This window comes from Pelodiscus sinensis, chromosome 22, assembly GCF_049634645.1.
Source record: "Pelodiscus sinensis isolate JC-2024 chromosome 22, ASM4963464v1, whole genome shotgun sequence".
In the NCBI taxonomy this organism is placed as follows: Eukaryota; Metazoa; Chordata; order Testudines; family Trionychidae; genus Pelodiscus; species Pelodiscus sinensis.
Window position 1 is genome coordinate 22213995 of NC_134732.1, and position 16467 is coordinate 22230461.

The window sequence follows — 16467 nt, forward strand, 5'->3', positions numbered from 1 at the left end:
GAGGCTGGAAAGGAAGCCTACAGTCAAACCGCAGATGGTGTTCTCCATCCTGGAGATTTGCCCTAATTATAGCCATGAGTAGCCAGCCACCTGCATAGCTGCACCAGTGCAGACCCCTAGTAGATGCAAGGAAGGCCACTTACTGCAGTGGTGGAGCTTACCCCTATCTGAAACTGAGGTGCGAAGGGCAGCTTAGAGCAGGGCACTCTGCTTAGACTGGGTAACTGCACTGGTGACTGTGCACCTATGACTAGAACTGAAGCAAATCTTCTGGGCAGATAAGAGTAAACCTGAAAGATCTCAGGTCACATCGCACGCTTTCCCTTTAGGTTTTTCATTAGGGATGTGAATGGTAACTGGTGAGCATCACCCTTAACAGTTAACCGTTACCTTGGGAACAGCCCCTCACCCAAGGCCAGTTGCAGGTGGAGGGCAGCTTCAGCCCTGCGGGGTTGCCAGCTCCCAGCCTGTGCGGGCTCACAAGCTAGGAGGGGGCAGAAGCAGCAGCAGGGGTGAGTGAAGGCGGGGAAAGCCTCCCAGCACAAGGCTGCTGACTCCTAGCACACAAAGGCTGGGACCAGCCGCCCTGAAGAGATGGAGCAGTGCCTGGTGCAGAGGCCGCTCCAGCCCCTCCCCCAGTTAACCAGTTACAATTAACATTTAACTGATTAACTAATTAAATGGGATTTTACATCCCTACTTTTCATACAAATATTTTGCACTAAAGCACCTTTCTTCTGACGGTCTCCAAGCATTTTATAGCCACAAGCTTAATTAAGTCTCCAGTACCCCTGCAATGTAGGTCAATAATATACCAATTTACAGGAGGGGGGATGGAGACACAGGGAAGTTAAAAACTAAATTAAAGGGCATTTGTGAAAATATAAGTGCCCCATATAAACAGAACCCAGTTATCTGAGTGCTCTAAGCTTCAGACCTTTCTGTTTCATATTAAGCCTTTTTGCATTTTAATTCAACAGGCTAAATACACACCTGGCACAATTCCACTGCAGCTACCGAAGTTAAACCAGGGATCCACTCTGACCTACGTCTGCAAAGCACAGCATAAGCATACAGCACTATAAAACTGAAAAACTGAAGAAAAAAAAACCTTCAGAAAGCAACAGAAACGCCACTATTTGACTCGGAGGCCTTATCTGATAAAGGTAATTTCTTTTTTTAATCTATTATTTTTTATTTACTTAGACCCAAATATCCAAAAAGCCAACTTAAAGTTATGCATGGGGTGGTATTCAGAATAAAGATGTCTATTTAATTTGTGTTTACCAACCACAAACACAACTGCAAGAGGGAAAAGCTGTGCACAGTTTGAACCTATTAGACTTATCAGATTACAATTGTAGTTTGCTCTTTTGTGTGTGTTAAAACAGACTTACAAAATAAAGAAAAAAATCATTTAATCTACTGGCTCAACTACTGCATGTATATGTTTTTATTTCTTTTAAAAAAATCACTGTTGAGCAAATAACGAAACTATGGGATAGTCCATATACTTTCTATTTCCTGTACCTTTTAGCTATTTTATCAGTGCTCGTCTTAGAACCCAGAAGGTCACAGTTTGGCATTCATCCCACAACTAAATACAGAGTCATGCTTCTAAGCTGACAGGCGACAACTGCATGAATGAGATTTAACCATAAAGCTCTCCTACCTTTATCTTGAATGTTTTCCTCCAAAACTGTTTTTGTATCTGTCAGCACCTTCTCTGAAGTAGCATGGATCAATTTATGATGAGTTATGCTTTTTGGATCCTCTAAGCTCCCAGGTACACACTAGAGAAAATGATAAATGCTGAGCATCAGAGGACAGGAATAATAAACCTACTACATAAATCACTGCACCTCATATTGAAGGGAGTCTCCACATTTGAACTGTGCCTGCATTTACCAGTCTTTTAATAGCGTAAGTAATAGGACAATTTTCCAGAGGCTAATATACAGAGTATAACATACTAAAGAAACAGAGTTGAGTCATACTGTAACACTACTCACTGGTAACGAACAGGCAAACGGGTTTCTTTTCATATAAACAGGAGCCCTGGTTGGAAGGAGCAAACATTCAAAAGCAGGATTTCAGACCTATCATAGTGATGCTTTAAAAAATTAAAACTGGTAAAAAGCAGGATGTTGGTTCCTGCTGAGAGCATAAGTCAGTCAACAACTTTTTGAAAGAACTAATTTCATAGACTAAACTCTGCAGCCCTTTCGCATACGAATGGCCCTTTGGAAGCCAGTAGGCTACAGGATCAGGCCTTAAAAACCAAAGAAATGGGAGTGTACTGAGCCCAGGGCAGCAACATGGCCACACTCTGACACAGAAGAGGAAGTGCCCTCTAAGACCCCCCCCCCCCCCCCCTTGGTGGGTGAGTGCACCCTCCCCTAGCCCCAGCCACAGGAAGCCAGTGGGTGGGACTAGCAGTATAAGAGCTGGGAGCTCAGTCAGAGCCAGGCAGCTGATCAGGGCAGATGCTTGACTCCAGCTCATGGCTCAGCTGTACTACCCCGATGGAGGACTGGGTTGGACAGCCATGACCTCTGCTGACTTCTGATCTCTGGCCTGGGCTTCTGAGGTTCCGGCCACTGCCAAGAGGCCGCACCAAACCTGCAGGGACCCTCATCAGGCCCAGATGATTGGTCTGGCCCACCTGGACCCCTGCTAGAGCCCAAACCGATGGATACTCTGCCAGCTCCTCCGTCACCAGCAGACCTGCCGGAGCCTGGTAGCCCCACAGGGAGAACTGGGAAGAGGCCCAGGGATAGCCGACCCTGGGATGGCCGAGGAGATGGAGGTTGGGTGGGCAGCGCATTGCGGCCTGGAACCCCGCTGACCCCTCAACATAGTTAGCATGTAAGGGCCCAGACCCCTGCCGACTTAGTGGCTACAAGGCCATTACTATCAGGGCCCTGGGCCGGGAGGCAGTGATGCAGGCGGGCCTGTGTCCCCCCTGCCACTCCTCCACTGGGAGTGGCGGGTTCCCCCTGTAAGGGAAAAACCCCTGAGCTTGTCGGCTCTCCAGCAGTGAGGAGACCCGACCCCAACCCAGCTGGGACTCCGCCGGGGCTGTAAACTGCTACACTGCTCGTGATGGACACTTGTCGCCCTAACTCAGGGCTGTGTCTTAAGCCGTGAACTACTGACCAGTTTATGTTAATCCCTTGTCTGCCTGCCCATCCTGACGAAGGGTTGGGCCCTATAAACTGTCCCTCAGCCAAAGGCTAGGCTGAGGCCTGAGGCCTGAACTTGTGGGCCCTGGAGGAAGTCAGTGCAGCTGCTTGCTGACAGTGGACCCTGTACACGGAGGTAGAAATATTTGGGAAGATATATTTTATGAGAATTTATTTCATCAAGTGGCCAGGAAACCATGAGACTGAGTGAGCATTCATTTAACATTATTGGAGAGGGTTAATTTTGTTCATCTCTTTAAAAAGTGGCAAATTAGTCCAAAAATCCTTAAGACCTTTCATATGAAATATATAAGACCAATGCTGAAATAGCAATTTAAAGTGGTAGGCCACTCAACTGGAATTGCTAGAATGTATTAGCAGCCCACTGCCATGTACATACCCAGAGCTTCTATGGATTTAAAAAAAATACACATTGCAGAGAAATATAGCTTTGCACCATAAATAACATTGTGTTCATTTCAGTCTGAGCACCCCAGAAGCAGTCACAGTTCGAAAGCAAACCTCTTGCTACTGAATATTCTTCCATTCTACTCTGTGCTGATTAGACCTCAAGTGGAGAACTTACAGTTCTGGGCACCACATTTCATGAAAGATTTGGACAAACTGGAGAAAGTCTAGAGACTAGCAACAAACATTATTCAAGGTCTAGAAAACAGCACCTATGAGAGAAAGTTGAAAAAACTGGGCTTGTTTAGTCTGGAGAAAAGAAGACTAAGATGGGACATAAGTTTACAAAGTACATAAAAGATTGCTACATGGAAGCAATTCTGTTCTCCTTCACTTCAGAGGATAAGAACTTAAATTGCAGCAAGGGTGGCTTAGGTTGGACATTAGGAAAACCTTCCTATCAGGGTGGATAAGCACTTTTCTAGGCAATTTATTCGAGTCTCCATCTGAGATTTTTAAGAGCAAGTTAGATAAACACCTGTCAGGGATTCTAGATAATATTTAGTCTTGCCATGAGTGTAGGGAACTGGACTAAATGATCACTTAAGGTCCCATCCAGTCCTTTGAGTCTATGGATTGGTGTGATATAGATGATTTGTAACTTTTCTAACATTAATAAAAGCAAACATGTTTCCTAATCCCACAGATTTGCCAAGAAAATTGCTTTAAAGCCAAACAAACCATTTCAGTTTTAGTAGAAGACATTTTTGAGCAGCTGTCTCCAGAAGAATTAGAGGTGAGGATGGTAAAAGTTAATGAAGATTTGCATTCAGTGAGCCAGCTTCTGATCTCAAGTACATCAGTATAACTCCACAGGAACTGGATTTATACTGGGGTAAGAGCAGATTCTATCCTACTGTGCTCAGGGATGAAATCTCTGGGCACTAGGGGCAATATACTAACAAAAAGGGGAGACTTGGGTGAAAAGACTGACAGTTCAGAGGGTAGTAATTAAGGTCTTCAAATTGAAAGGCTGAAAAAAAATTTCACTAAGCTTTTAAAACATTCTTGAAATACTGAAGGCTGCAATGCCCCTAGCAAGCAATTCCTTCACCAGGAGTGTAAAATGTACAAGCCTTTTGCCTAATCTAGCAATCACTATTTGCTCACACACTGTCATTAAAAAGGGGGGGGGGCTGTGTAAATCTAACTTTAAAAACAGGTAGCCCTACGGCACCCGAGGTTAACCAATATATGGAGAGAATTGTGAGCTTTCATGAGCAAAACCCAGTTCATCCGATGAACTGAAGTGGAAACAACAGATATATAGGCTGTGTCTAGATTTACATCCCTGTCGAAAGAGGGATGTAATTAGGGACTTTGAAATAACAAATGAAGCCAGGATTTGAATTTCCCGCACTTCATTTGCATAATCACATAATGGCGCTATTTTGAAAGTTTATTATAATTACATGATTATGCAAATGAAGCATGGGAAATTCAAATCCCGGCTTCATTTGCAATTTCAAAGTGCCTAATTTACTTCCCTCTGTGGAAAGAGGGATGTAATCTAGACGTACATATATATACACACATGTGCAGATCGCCCGAACCCGGCTCTTCCGGGTTGTAATCTACTCACCATGGGCGAGTAGATTACAGAGATTGTTGAGCCCTGTACGTACGCACGCACACACACAGAGTAGAAGTATGTGTCATTTATAGGACCCGTGTTAATGGGGCTACCGTCATATGTGGTGATACTTTGCATTTCTATTGCACCTGTCAGAGGATCTCACAGCAACTTCAAACATTAAGCACCACAAGAATTCCTTGCCTTACATTTGTGTGTTCTTTGGTTCAAGAAGTTTCTGTGCCTTGTCCTAGGTCACTCAGAGTAGCCTCAATAACAGAGCCTCAAGGCTCCCTTTTGTCTGGGTATTGGCTGTAAACCACTAGCCAAAACAGTGTTTTCTTCTGGATCTGAGATATATTCACAGTACATCTAGTTTCTCTTAGTATTCCATATCTAGAAATGCACCAACTGTTAAAAGCAGAAGTAGAGTACTGGATCACTTGAAGATTTTTTCCAGCATGTGTGGGCTGCATTCTCATGATGAAACCAGAATCTCAAAGCCTCTGGACTTGCCACAGAAGTGCTGTCAAAAGTTAGATTATAACAGTGCCCAGCAATGCCATAATATCTGCAAAGTCTGATGCAAAACCAGGGATTCTCCCCTCTTTCTCAGGAGAAAATCTGATTGGAATACGGTAAACCATTTCCTGGCACCAACTGTGTAAGCTAAGATAGTGTTTCAGGTCCACAGCAAGTGTAAATTGGCAAAATTCTACTGAAGTCAATGGAGCTATGGTGATCGACCCCAGCAGATGACCTGGACCTTTTTGCCCGGGTAACAAAAAAAGACTGTGCAGGATTAAGCTTGGCAAAAGCAAGCAGCTAGCCTCCAAATGTACATACCACAGATGGAGCTTAAGAAAGGAGCTTGGCGTTTTACCCTGGCTGTTAGCACTGCAACACCAAATACAACTCCATCCCCAGTTTGAACTGGCTCATTTTCATGCTAGAATGGTTCACTGACCCAGAGTGAGAGACTTCCAGAACATTACATCAGTGCATCCAGAGGCTTCTCGTTTGTTCCCAGGGAAGTAGAAAACGTAGCAGTCGAAACATTAAAAAGGGAGAAACTAAAATCACTGAAGCCCCAGGATTGATGAAGTCACTCCTCTCTCCCAGGCAGCTCACTGAGGCCAAGTAAAACACTTATTAATGACAACCTTGAGCAAGACCTTGTACAGTTGCTTACAAAAATGAAAACAAGGCTTTCCGAATGAGAGTCTTTTCAATATACAGTAAACTTCCGATAATCCAGCACCTTTGGGACCCAGGAGGTGCCGGATTATTGGATATGCCAGAGTATCAAGAGGTACTCCAGAAGGGGGGCTGTGAGGTGTCTGGGTGGGGATGGGGTCAGCGGGGAATGGTGCAGCGTGGGGTGCACCCTGCACCATTATGCAGGGAGGCAAGGGAAGCCCCGCGCAACCACTGGTGACAAGCAAGCTGGGGCTGCAAGCAGCAGCGGTGACTTGGGGAAGCAGCGGGCAGAGCAGCTGGGGTGCTGCCCAGTTGGTCCCTCAGTGCCGCCCCTCATCCCCCTGCTCGGCGCCCGGCAGCACCTCAGCTGATCTGCTCTGCAGCTTCCCCAAGTCCACTGCTCATCAGTTTCAGCAGCGGCAGAGGCAGCGGAGCAGAGCAGCTGGGGTGCTGCCGGGCGCTGAGCAGGGGAGTGAGGGGCGGCACTACGGCAGCACCCAGCTACTGTGCTCTGCGCCACTTCCAAGACTGCCACTGGTCAATGTCAGCAGCGGCAGCAGCGGACTTGGGGAAGTGGCGCGGAGCAGCTCCAATTGTCCGGCTGGCCGGAGCACTTCCGGGTTCCAGTTGGTGCCGGACAATTGGAGTTTTACTGTACATTTTTATCTAAGCATATTTACTGTTTCCTGCAAGTGAAGGCATTCATTGCCTTCAAAAGAAGGCATTTACCATCAACTTCAGCAGGTTGATGCTTTGTAAACATTTGTATTACTTTGGGTTTTCAGAGAGCTTTTAGAATCCATGATCTGATCATAAGAGAGCTCAACGTTTTTTTCCCCCCTTTACTTATACATCGAAAAATACCAGTTTTCATCTCAGGACTTCAGCTCTTGATTTAAATTATTTCTGAGCATCTCTAACACATCAGTGGAACTACAGGCAGTCCCCGAGTTACGCGGATCCGACTTACATCGGATCCGCAGTTACGAACGGGGCCGTCTCCCTGGTCTCCAGCAGACTAGGGAGAGGAAGCAAAGCGGCGGAGCACGCGGGCAGCGGACAGCCCAGACGCGTCTGGGCTGTCCGCGTGCTCTGCCGCTTTGCTCCCCGACCCCCTGGTCTGCAGACCAGGGAGAGGGGGAGCAAAGCAGAGCAAAGCCGTGGAGCTCGAGGGCAGCAGGACAGCCACGGCGAGTCTGGGCTGTCCTGCTGCCCCCATGCTCCACGGCTTTGCTCCAGATGCCTGTGGTACAGCAGCTGGGGTGCTGCTGGTTGGTCCCGTAGCGCCGCTCTGGGCGCTACTGGACCAACCCGGCAGCACCCCAGCTGCTCTGCCCCAGGCGTCCCCAAGTCAGCCACTGCTGAAACTGACCAGTGGCTGACTACAGAAAGCCCCTGCCCCAAGCTTCCTGGAATCAGCCGCTGATCAGTTTCAGCAGCAGCTGACTTGGGGATGCCTGGGGTTCTTAAGTTGAATCTGTATGTAAGTCAGAACTGGCGTCCAGATTCAGCCGCTGTTGAAACTGATCAGTTTCAGCAGCGGCTGAATCTAGACACCAGTTCCGACTTACATACAGATTCAACTTAAGAACAAACCTACAGTCCCTATCTTGTACGTAACCCGGGGACTGCCTGTATAGTGAGATTGTTTTAGTTGTGTTTTACTGGCCAGTGACTTACAACTAGTCCTGCCACATGTTAACTGCTGATCTTACAGCAAAGACTGCATTATAGTCTCTGAGATGATTCAGAAATTCCTAAAACAGATGTACTTTTTGAATACCTCATTATAAGATGAGACTACCTGTAGTGTGTTAGACCACTGGACAAGATAAGGATGCTATAAATCTTTGGATTAAAGCATCTTTAGTGAAAGAACACGGGACCGATGACTCTAGGGAAATAGCTTAAATTAAACTACAGAACTTTGCAACTATTAGTGTCACACTGGTATCTTCTAAGAATCTGAGAGCTACAGCTAATCGTTAAGTTGCTGTTTATAGCATGCAAAATTGTGTGTTTGCAACCTTAATATTTATTTGTACTGCTGTCTTCCTTGGCCGACAAGGATATATTGCAGGGAGTTTGTATATTTTTACTTTCAATAAATTTTTCTTTGAAATGCCATTGTTTTGCTTTTCTACTTACAACAACTGAGTGGGTTATTAAAATTTGCTTTACGCTCTTACAGTCTGATTCTAAGGCCATCTGGTTACACTGTCTTTTATCATCATGCCACTGAACATATGGTGGACACAGACTGAACAACCAGCCAGACCACCTTAAGGATTTAGCTGACTGATCTGGGAGGCACTTGACCTACAAGTAGGCTACAACCCTTTGGGATCTGTGTCAATGATATAAGGATATTGTATTTTGTGTGCAGTCACCTTGTCAGAGTGACAAATCCAGGTTAAATTCATATACCCTACTCTTTGCTTAACATTTGCTCATAGGAATAACTTTAAAATTCCTTCCCCTCTTTGCAGTGTCATTTCCTGAACTGCCAACTTACCAACTGCTAAAGTGCAATATAATTATGCCCATATATAATTGTGTGTGGTTGATCTGACTTTTCTAAAAACCTCTATAAACACTGCCAGTTTCACAGTCAGAACTAGGCAAATTTGGGTCCTGATCCTGCAAGGTGTCATATGCAGATAGGCCATAGATCCAAGTTCCACTAAAGTCCATGGGGCGCCACACAATGGCAGGCATGTTCCCACCCTGAAAAACTTATATGTGACTCAAGGCCCTAGTCCTACAACTGGGAAAAATGCTTCCCTTTTGTAGGCGGAGACAAACACTTGCAGCAGAATCCCTACCAAGAATAAAAATAATTAGGGATAAAGAACTGGCCATACGATCAGAGTGCAGAATTAGTTAAGAAAAGACATGAGGATATTTAATAACTTTGGAGCACAGTGATGTTTTGGAAGCTATGGGGGGAAGGGGGAAAAGGGGGGGAGAGGGAGGGAGAGAAATGACACACCTCCTTTCTTTATCCAAAGTAGAACCTTGTGATGAATGTTACTTTCTACAACTCACAGTAATAGTGACTGCAGAGGCGCTTTAGGGAATAGATTAATTAGCATCACATTAGAGATGACTGCATTAGTTATCTGAAGGTACTACCAAGGTTCATTACAATATGCCTGTGATCACTAGTCAAGATTTTTCCATTTCCATTTTTCCTCTTCATAAGGTTATATATTATCCATAATGGTTATGCAAATCAACACCATTACCACTAAGAGCAGACAGAATGCGATCAAACACCACTGCCAAGTTATCAATTGTCTTCTGCCCCAACTCACATTACTTGCAAGCACTTCTTCAATTAGGCTTCCTGAAAATTAAAGCTCTTTCAGATCGACACATATGCATGCAATCATTGTACTACCCTGCCTTGACAATCCTCACATCACTCATGTGCTTAATCTCTCAAGAGTGAATAAAGACAGCAACGTGATAATTCTCCAGGAGCTCTGTAGGATATGGTAGTCCCACACCTATTCTATAATGCACATGGTAGTCCCACACCCTAATTTTGCTCAAAGGCTGCACTGGTAGCTTACCGACAGCCACACCTATCTTGGATAAAATGAAGCTGTTCTCCAAATACAAGTATGGCTATGGAGACTACCTGTGGCATGAGGGCCACTCCAGCCTGGCGGGGAAAGGTGAGGGGAGGGGCACTCCAGCCAATGGGCTGGAGCAGCCCTTCCCATCCCTGTGTAATCAGTTAACCAGTTAAACTTAATGTTTACCTGGTTAACTCATTAAACAAGATTTTCTGTGTCTCTATATAAAATACCCTTTCCCTGCAGGATCCCCTCCCCCCCTACTCCGGGGAGCCGTGAGCCATGCAACCTTCCCCTTTTCCCGTGCTCATGGGGGCAGGGAAAGCAGGAGCTGTGGGGCCCCCAGCCGGGCCTTCCCCAGCCGCTGGTGGCAGGGCCTGGCCTGGCATTACGCAAGAGAGAGATCTTGGAGTCATTGTGGATAGTTCTCTGAAAACATCCACTCAGGGTACGTCTAAACTACATGCCTCTGTCGGCAGAGGTATGTAGATTTGTTTGTTCAGCAAAGGTAAATGAAGCTGCGATTTAAATGATCGCGGCTTCATTTACATTTACATGGCTACCGTGCTGAGCCGACAAACAGCTGATCAGCTGTTTGTCGGCTCGCCGCTAGTCTGGACGTTCCCCCTGTCGACATCAAAGCCCTTTGTCGGCAGCCCCGGTAAACTTCATTCCACGAGGAATAACGGGGCTGCCGACAAAGGGCTTTGATGTCGACAGGGGGAACGTCCAGACTAGCCGCGAGCCGACAAACAGCTGATCAGCTGTTTGTCGGCTCAGCGCGGCAGCCATGTAAATGTAAATGAAGCCGCGATCATTTAAATCGCGGCTTCATTTACCTTTGCTGATCTGTCTAATCTACATGCCTCTGCCAACAGAGGCATGTAGTCTAGACACAGCCTCAGTGTGCAGCAGCAGCAGTCAAAAAAGCAAACAGAATGTTAGGAGTCTTTAAAAAAGGGTTAGAGAATAAGACAGAGGATATCTTATTGACTCTATATAAAGCCATGGTGCACCCACCTCTTGAATACTGTGTACCGATGTGGTTGCCTCATCTCAAAAAAGATATTTTGGCATATGAAAAGGTTCAGAAAAGGGCAACAAAAATGATGAGAGGCTTAGAACAAGTCCTATATGAAGAGAGATTAAAAAGGCTTGCACTTTTCAGCTTAGAAAAGAGGAAATTAAGGGGGGAGATGATCGAGGTCTATAAAACCATGACTGGTGTGGAAAAAGTGAATAAGGAAAAGTTATTTACTTAGTCCCACAATATAAGAACTAGGAGTCACCAAATGAAATTAATAGGCAGCCAGTTTTAAACAAACAAAATGACATTTTTCTTCACTCAGTGCACAGTCAACCTGTGGAACTCCTTGCCAGAGGATGCAGTGGAGGCTAGAACTTTAACAGGGTTCAAAAAAGAGCTAGATTGATTCATGGAGGTTAGGTCCATCAATGGCTATTAGCCAGGATAAGTAGGAATAGTATCCCTAGCCTGTTTCTCTGGAGGTGGGTGACAGGGGAGGGATTATGTGAGGACTGCCTGCTGTGATTCCTCCCTCTGGGTTATCTCGTATTGGCCACTGTCAGCACACAGGATACTGGGCTAGATGGACCTTTGGTCTGACCCAGTGTGGCTGTTCTTACGTTCACAGCCCAGCCTTCCCCAGCAGCAGAGCCAGGCCCGGCACATCGTGGCCCAGCCTTCCCCAGTCGCTAGGGACAGAGCCAGCCCTAGTGCACCATCGACTAGGAGGGGAAGGTTAGGCCATGGCCAGGGTGTGTGTGTGGAGGGAGGGGAAGGAGGGCGAGGGGGAGGAGGGTTAATTTGTTTCAGCCAAATTTCTACAATGGTGCCTATACATATTCTCTCTTCAGTGTAATCAGCTTCGTAAAGGGCAAAAGGACTGTGAGATGTGTGAAAGTCTTAATGGACTGAAGGTAATGAGAACATACAGAGACTTCTCGTGTCCCAAATGAAACCCTCAGCATTACAGCAGTGATGTAGTAATCCTCCGACACAGAAATTTGCCCCACTGCCAACTTCAAAGAACTTGTAGTGATTACCCCCGTTCTTTATATTTGTTCTGATAGTACAGAAAACCAACATACATAGAACTATTGCAGTTACTTAAAAGGAACCATTGTAAACCACCTCAGCTGATTCGCACAAGGTGAATCTGCCAACCCGCACAAGGTGAATCTGCCAACCCGCACAAGGTGAATCTGCCAACCCGCACAATACTTTTGGTATAAAATAAGAGCTAAAAATATGGCGTTTAGGGGTCCTGTGAATCCTAAATTCTGTAATTAAAGGCTGCGGAGCAATTTTTGGATTAACCCTGATTTCCCTCCTCCCCATCAACGCATAGCTTCTGAAGCAGGCGGAAACACACCCTCCCTCAATTGTGGGGGGGGGGGGGACAGTTATAACAAAGCAGGGAGCAGGAACGGAAAACACCCCTAGGGATGGAGGACATGGGGGAGGGGCGCGGAGGGAAGGATGCAAAACCTGGACTATTTACCCCAAACCACCCCATTGGCCAGGCCCCGCAGGCGGAGAGTTGGGACAGCGCCGTGCACTTAAGAGTGCCACGTCCCCCGCCACGCGGGTCATGATTACACCCCCCCCCCCCCCGTAGGACAACCTGCAGCAATTGGCTACGGCCCGAGCGCGCTGAAGGCAGGACCCCCCCCCCCCCCACTGACCAGAGTCACGGGAGCTTGGGGGGGGAGGGCTCAGGGTACTATGAGGGGCCCCTCCCCCACAGTGGGGGTGGGGGATGGTACCACGGCCGCTGCCTGCCCCCAGCTCTGCGGGCCCCCCAGTGGGGGAGGGGCGGGGGCTATAAATACCCATCGGGGGGGGGGAGCGCCGGCCGCGGGGGGAGGGGCGGGGGCGATAAATACCCATCGGGGGGGGGGAGCGCCGGCCGCGGGGGGAGGGGCGGGGGCTCTAAATACCCAGCGGGGGGAGGGGCGGGGCGGGGGCTATAAATACCCAGCGGGGGGGGGGGGGGGAAGCGCCGGCCGCGGGGGGAGGGGCGGGGGCTCTAAATACCCGGGGGGGGGGGGGGGAAGCGCCGGCCGCGGGGGGAGGGGCGGCTCCCTTACGTGCTTCAGGCACCGCTCCTTGAGCTTCTCCACCGTCGTGTCCTCGGGCACCTCCTCCAGCCACTCGGCGCCCTCCGTGGAGCAGACGTGGAGCCGCAGCACCCGGCCGGCGAAGATCTTCTCCTCCTGCACGAACATCGCGCCCGGCCGCCCCTCACCGGCCCGAGGGCATCGCGGCTGCGGCCCCCGCCTCACACACGCGCGCGCGCGCGCGCTCCCGCCCCTCCCCCACCCACTCCCGGGCTCCTGTCAGAGCCGCCTTGCGCGCGCGCGCTCGGCCTCCCGGCGATGGGCTCTCCCCGGCACGGCACCGGAAGTGGAGGAGGGTCGCACAGCATGCTGGGAGCTGTAGTTTTCTCCCCCGCGCCTCAGAAGAGGGGGAGAGACGCATGGCACGCCGGGAGTTGTCGCTTTGGAGCTTTACGCAAGTGCGAGCCCAGGTGCCTGTCGGGAGCTGTAGTTCCCCCTCTGCCCCCCCTTCCCATCACGGGGCTGCCAACCCCGGAGGAATGAAAAGATCATTTTAATTCAAGAGGATGTCATGGGAGGAAAGCTCCCGGAATGTGTCCATTTACAATTGACACCTCTCCGCCTGGAAGGGAGCCCATTGCACTCTGGGAGCTGTAGTTTTTTAACTGGACTAGGGAGGCGAGAAGCCGCCTGGTGGCTGCTGGGAATTGAAGTTTTCACCGGGAGATGGTCACGGTGCCCTGTAAAGAGTTGCAGGCTCAGGGCATTGTGGGGGGGGGGGTTCTGCCTCATTGTGGGACTGGCAACCCTCTCTCTGATGCAAGAGCCTTCAAAGTGAATTGCAAGTGCATGATGGGATTTATAGTCCCTGATGGGAAAATAAACAGGCCAAGTGCATTATGGGAATAATAGGTGTGTGGTGGTGGTGGTGAGGGGGAATACTCCTTAGTGCATTATGGGAATTGTAGGTCTGGTCAGGCAGTGACTCCCACACTGCAGTAGCAGTCTGTTAGGCTACGTCTACACTGGCCCCTTTTCCGGAAGGGGCATGTTAATTTCAGCGATCGTAATAGGGAAATCCGCGGGGGATTTAAATAACCCCCGCGGCATTTAAATAAAAATGTCCGCCACTTTTTTCCGGCTTTTAGAAAAGCCGGAAAAGAGCGTCTACACTGGCCCCGATCCTCCGGAAAAAGCGCCCTTTTCCGGAGGATCTTATTCCTACCTTGAAGGAGTAGGAACAATACTCCTTGAAGGTAGGAATAAGATCCTCCGGAAAAAGGCGCTTTTTCCGGAGGATCGGGGCCAGTGTAGACGCTCTTTTCCGGCTTTTCTAAAAGCCGGAAAAAAGCGGCGGACATTTTTATTTAAATGCCGTGGGGGACATTTAAATCCCCCGCGGATTTCCCTATTACGATCGCTGAAATTAACATGCCCCTTCCGGAAAAGGGGCCAGTGTAGACGTAGCCTTAGGGAAAAACTACAAGTGCATTGTAGAAGCTGTAGTCCTGGTTAGGAAATAAGCTACCGTGATCTGTCTGTCCAAGCACTCTTAGGGCACGTCTACACAGCAGCAATAAAGCCAAAATAAGCTACACAACATTACAATTGCATAGCTTAAGTCGAAATAGTTTATTTTGGCTTTTGGCGCTGTCTACACAGCAGGAAGTTTGAGAGAATGCACTCTTCCTCCGACTTCTCTTACTTCTTGTAAAATGAGGGTTACAGTAGTCGCAGTAAGAAATCTTCCAGCTCGACATTATGTTGAAATAACTGCTTGTAGTGTAGATATGGACGATGTTATTTTGAAATAGCATCGCTTTAAACACATCTGAACACTTTAGGGGAAATACATGGCTAAAAACATAAAGTCAAACATAAAGCTTGAAAAAGTGTTACCTTAAATCAATTGACATCAGACCAATTTAAGAAGAAAAGACCATTATCATAGAATCATAGACTACTAGAACTGGAAGGGAAATCGAGAGGTCATCGAGTCCAGTCCCCTGCACTCATGGCAGGATCAAATACTGGCTAGCTCATCCCTGATAGACATTTATCTAACCAACTCTTAAATATCTCCAGAGATGGGGATTTCACAACCTCCCTGGGCAATTTATTCTAGTGTTCGACTACCCTGACAGTTAGGCACTTTTTCCTAATGTCCAACCTAAACCTCCCTTGCTGCAGTTTAAGCCCATTGCTTCTTGTCCTATCCTCAGAGGCCAAGATGAACAAGTTTTCTCCCTCCTCCTCATGACACTCTTTTAGATATCTGAAAATGGCTATCATGTCCCCCCTCAATCTTCTCTTTTCTAAACTAAACAAACCCAATTCTTTCAGCCTTCCCTCATAGGTCATGTTCTCTAGACCTTTCATCATTCTTGTTGCTCTTCTCTGGACCCTCTCCAATTTCTCCACATCTTTCTTGAAATGCGGTGCCCAGAACTGGACACAATACTCCAATTGAGGCCTAACCAGCGCAGAGTAGAGCGGAAGAATGACTTCTCGTGTCTTGCTCACAACACACCTGTTAATGCATCCCAGAATCATGTTTGCTTTCTTTGCAACGGCATCACACTGCTGACTCATATTCAACTTGTGGTCCATTATAACCCCTAGATCTCTTTCTGCCGTACTCCTTCCCAGACAGTCGCTTCCCATTCTGTATGTATGAAACTGATTGTTCCTTCCTAAGTGGAGCACTTTGCATTTGTCTTTATTAAACTTCATCCTATTTATCTCAGACCTTGAAGTGACCCCCCTTCAAAAATGATTGCCCCACCCCTGCTCTAGGCTGTGGGTTCAGTTCCCTGCCCCATCTATGACCTGAGGCAAGTCATTGAGCGTAAGAAACACCCATGAGCCTAAGTCGCATTTTAAAAAGTGACATAGACCATTTAGGAGCCCAAGTCTGACTGGAAATCAATGGATTGTTCTTATTTCCCTTTTTTATAAATGGGCACTATATTTGCCCTTTTCCGGTCTTCTGGAATCTCACCTGTTTCCCAAACTAGAAACACATCTAGTTTATTAAAAGAAAAAAAATATCAGGAGTTTGAGACAAACACAGGAAAAGTACATTCAATTATTTTCTTTTGAAATTATTGTTAATGATATCTTACATTGTAGTGTGGCAATCCCAGAGATGAGCAAAAGGCTGAAAATAGTAGCTTTGGAATACTAGGCAATAATGGATATTATTTTTGTGCTCTTCCATTTCTGTAGGCACACTGATTTCCTGTTTTAAAAAAGCCCAATTCTAGATAACTTGATCTTTTATCAGCATTTAGGAACCTACTTCTAGATTGTGGGACTTTTTAGAAAGTTTTCAATTTGGCCAGTGGGGGGAGACAATATACTGTACTTAGGT

General features: G+C 47.3%; 1 protein-coding gene across 1 annotated transcript in view; it reads right to left on the reverse strand.

The window, feature by feature from the left end:
• UBAC1 (UBA domain containing 1) overlaps positions 1-13362 on the reverse strand; it is a 40021-nt gene extending 26659 nt beyond the window's left edge. The window contains exons 1-2 of the mRNA XM_075905522.1: positions 13125-13362; positions 1673-1793 (exon numbers count right to left, since the gene is read on the reverse strand). Of these exons, the coding sequence (XP_075761637.1) occupies positions 1673-1793; positions 13125-13262 (259 nt within the window). The 5' untranslated portion in view covers positions 13263-13362. The remainder of the gene's footprint in view (positions 1-1672; positions 1794-13124) is intronic.
• Between the last annotated feature and the right edge of the window lie 3105 nt (positions 13363-16467).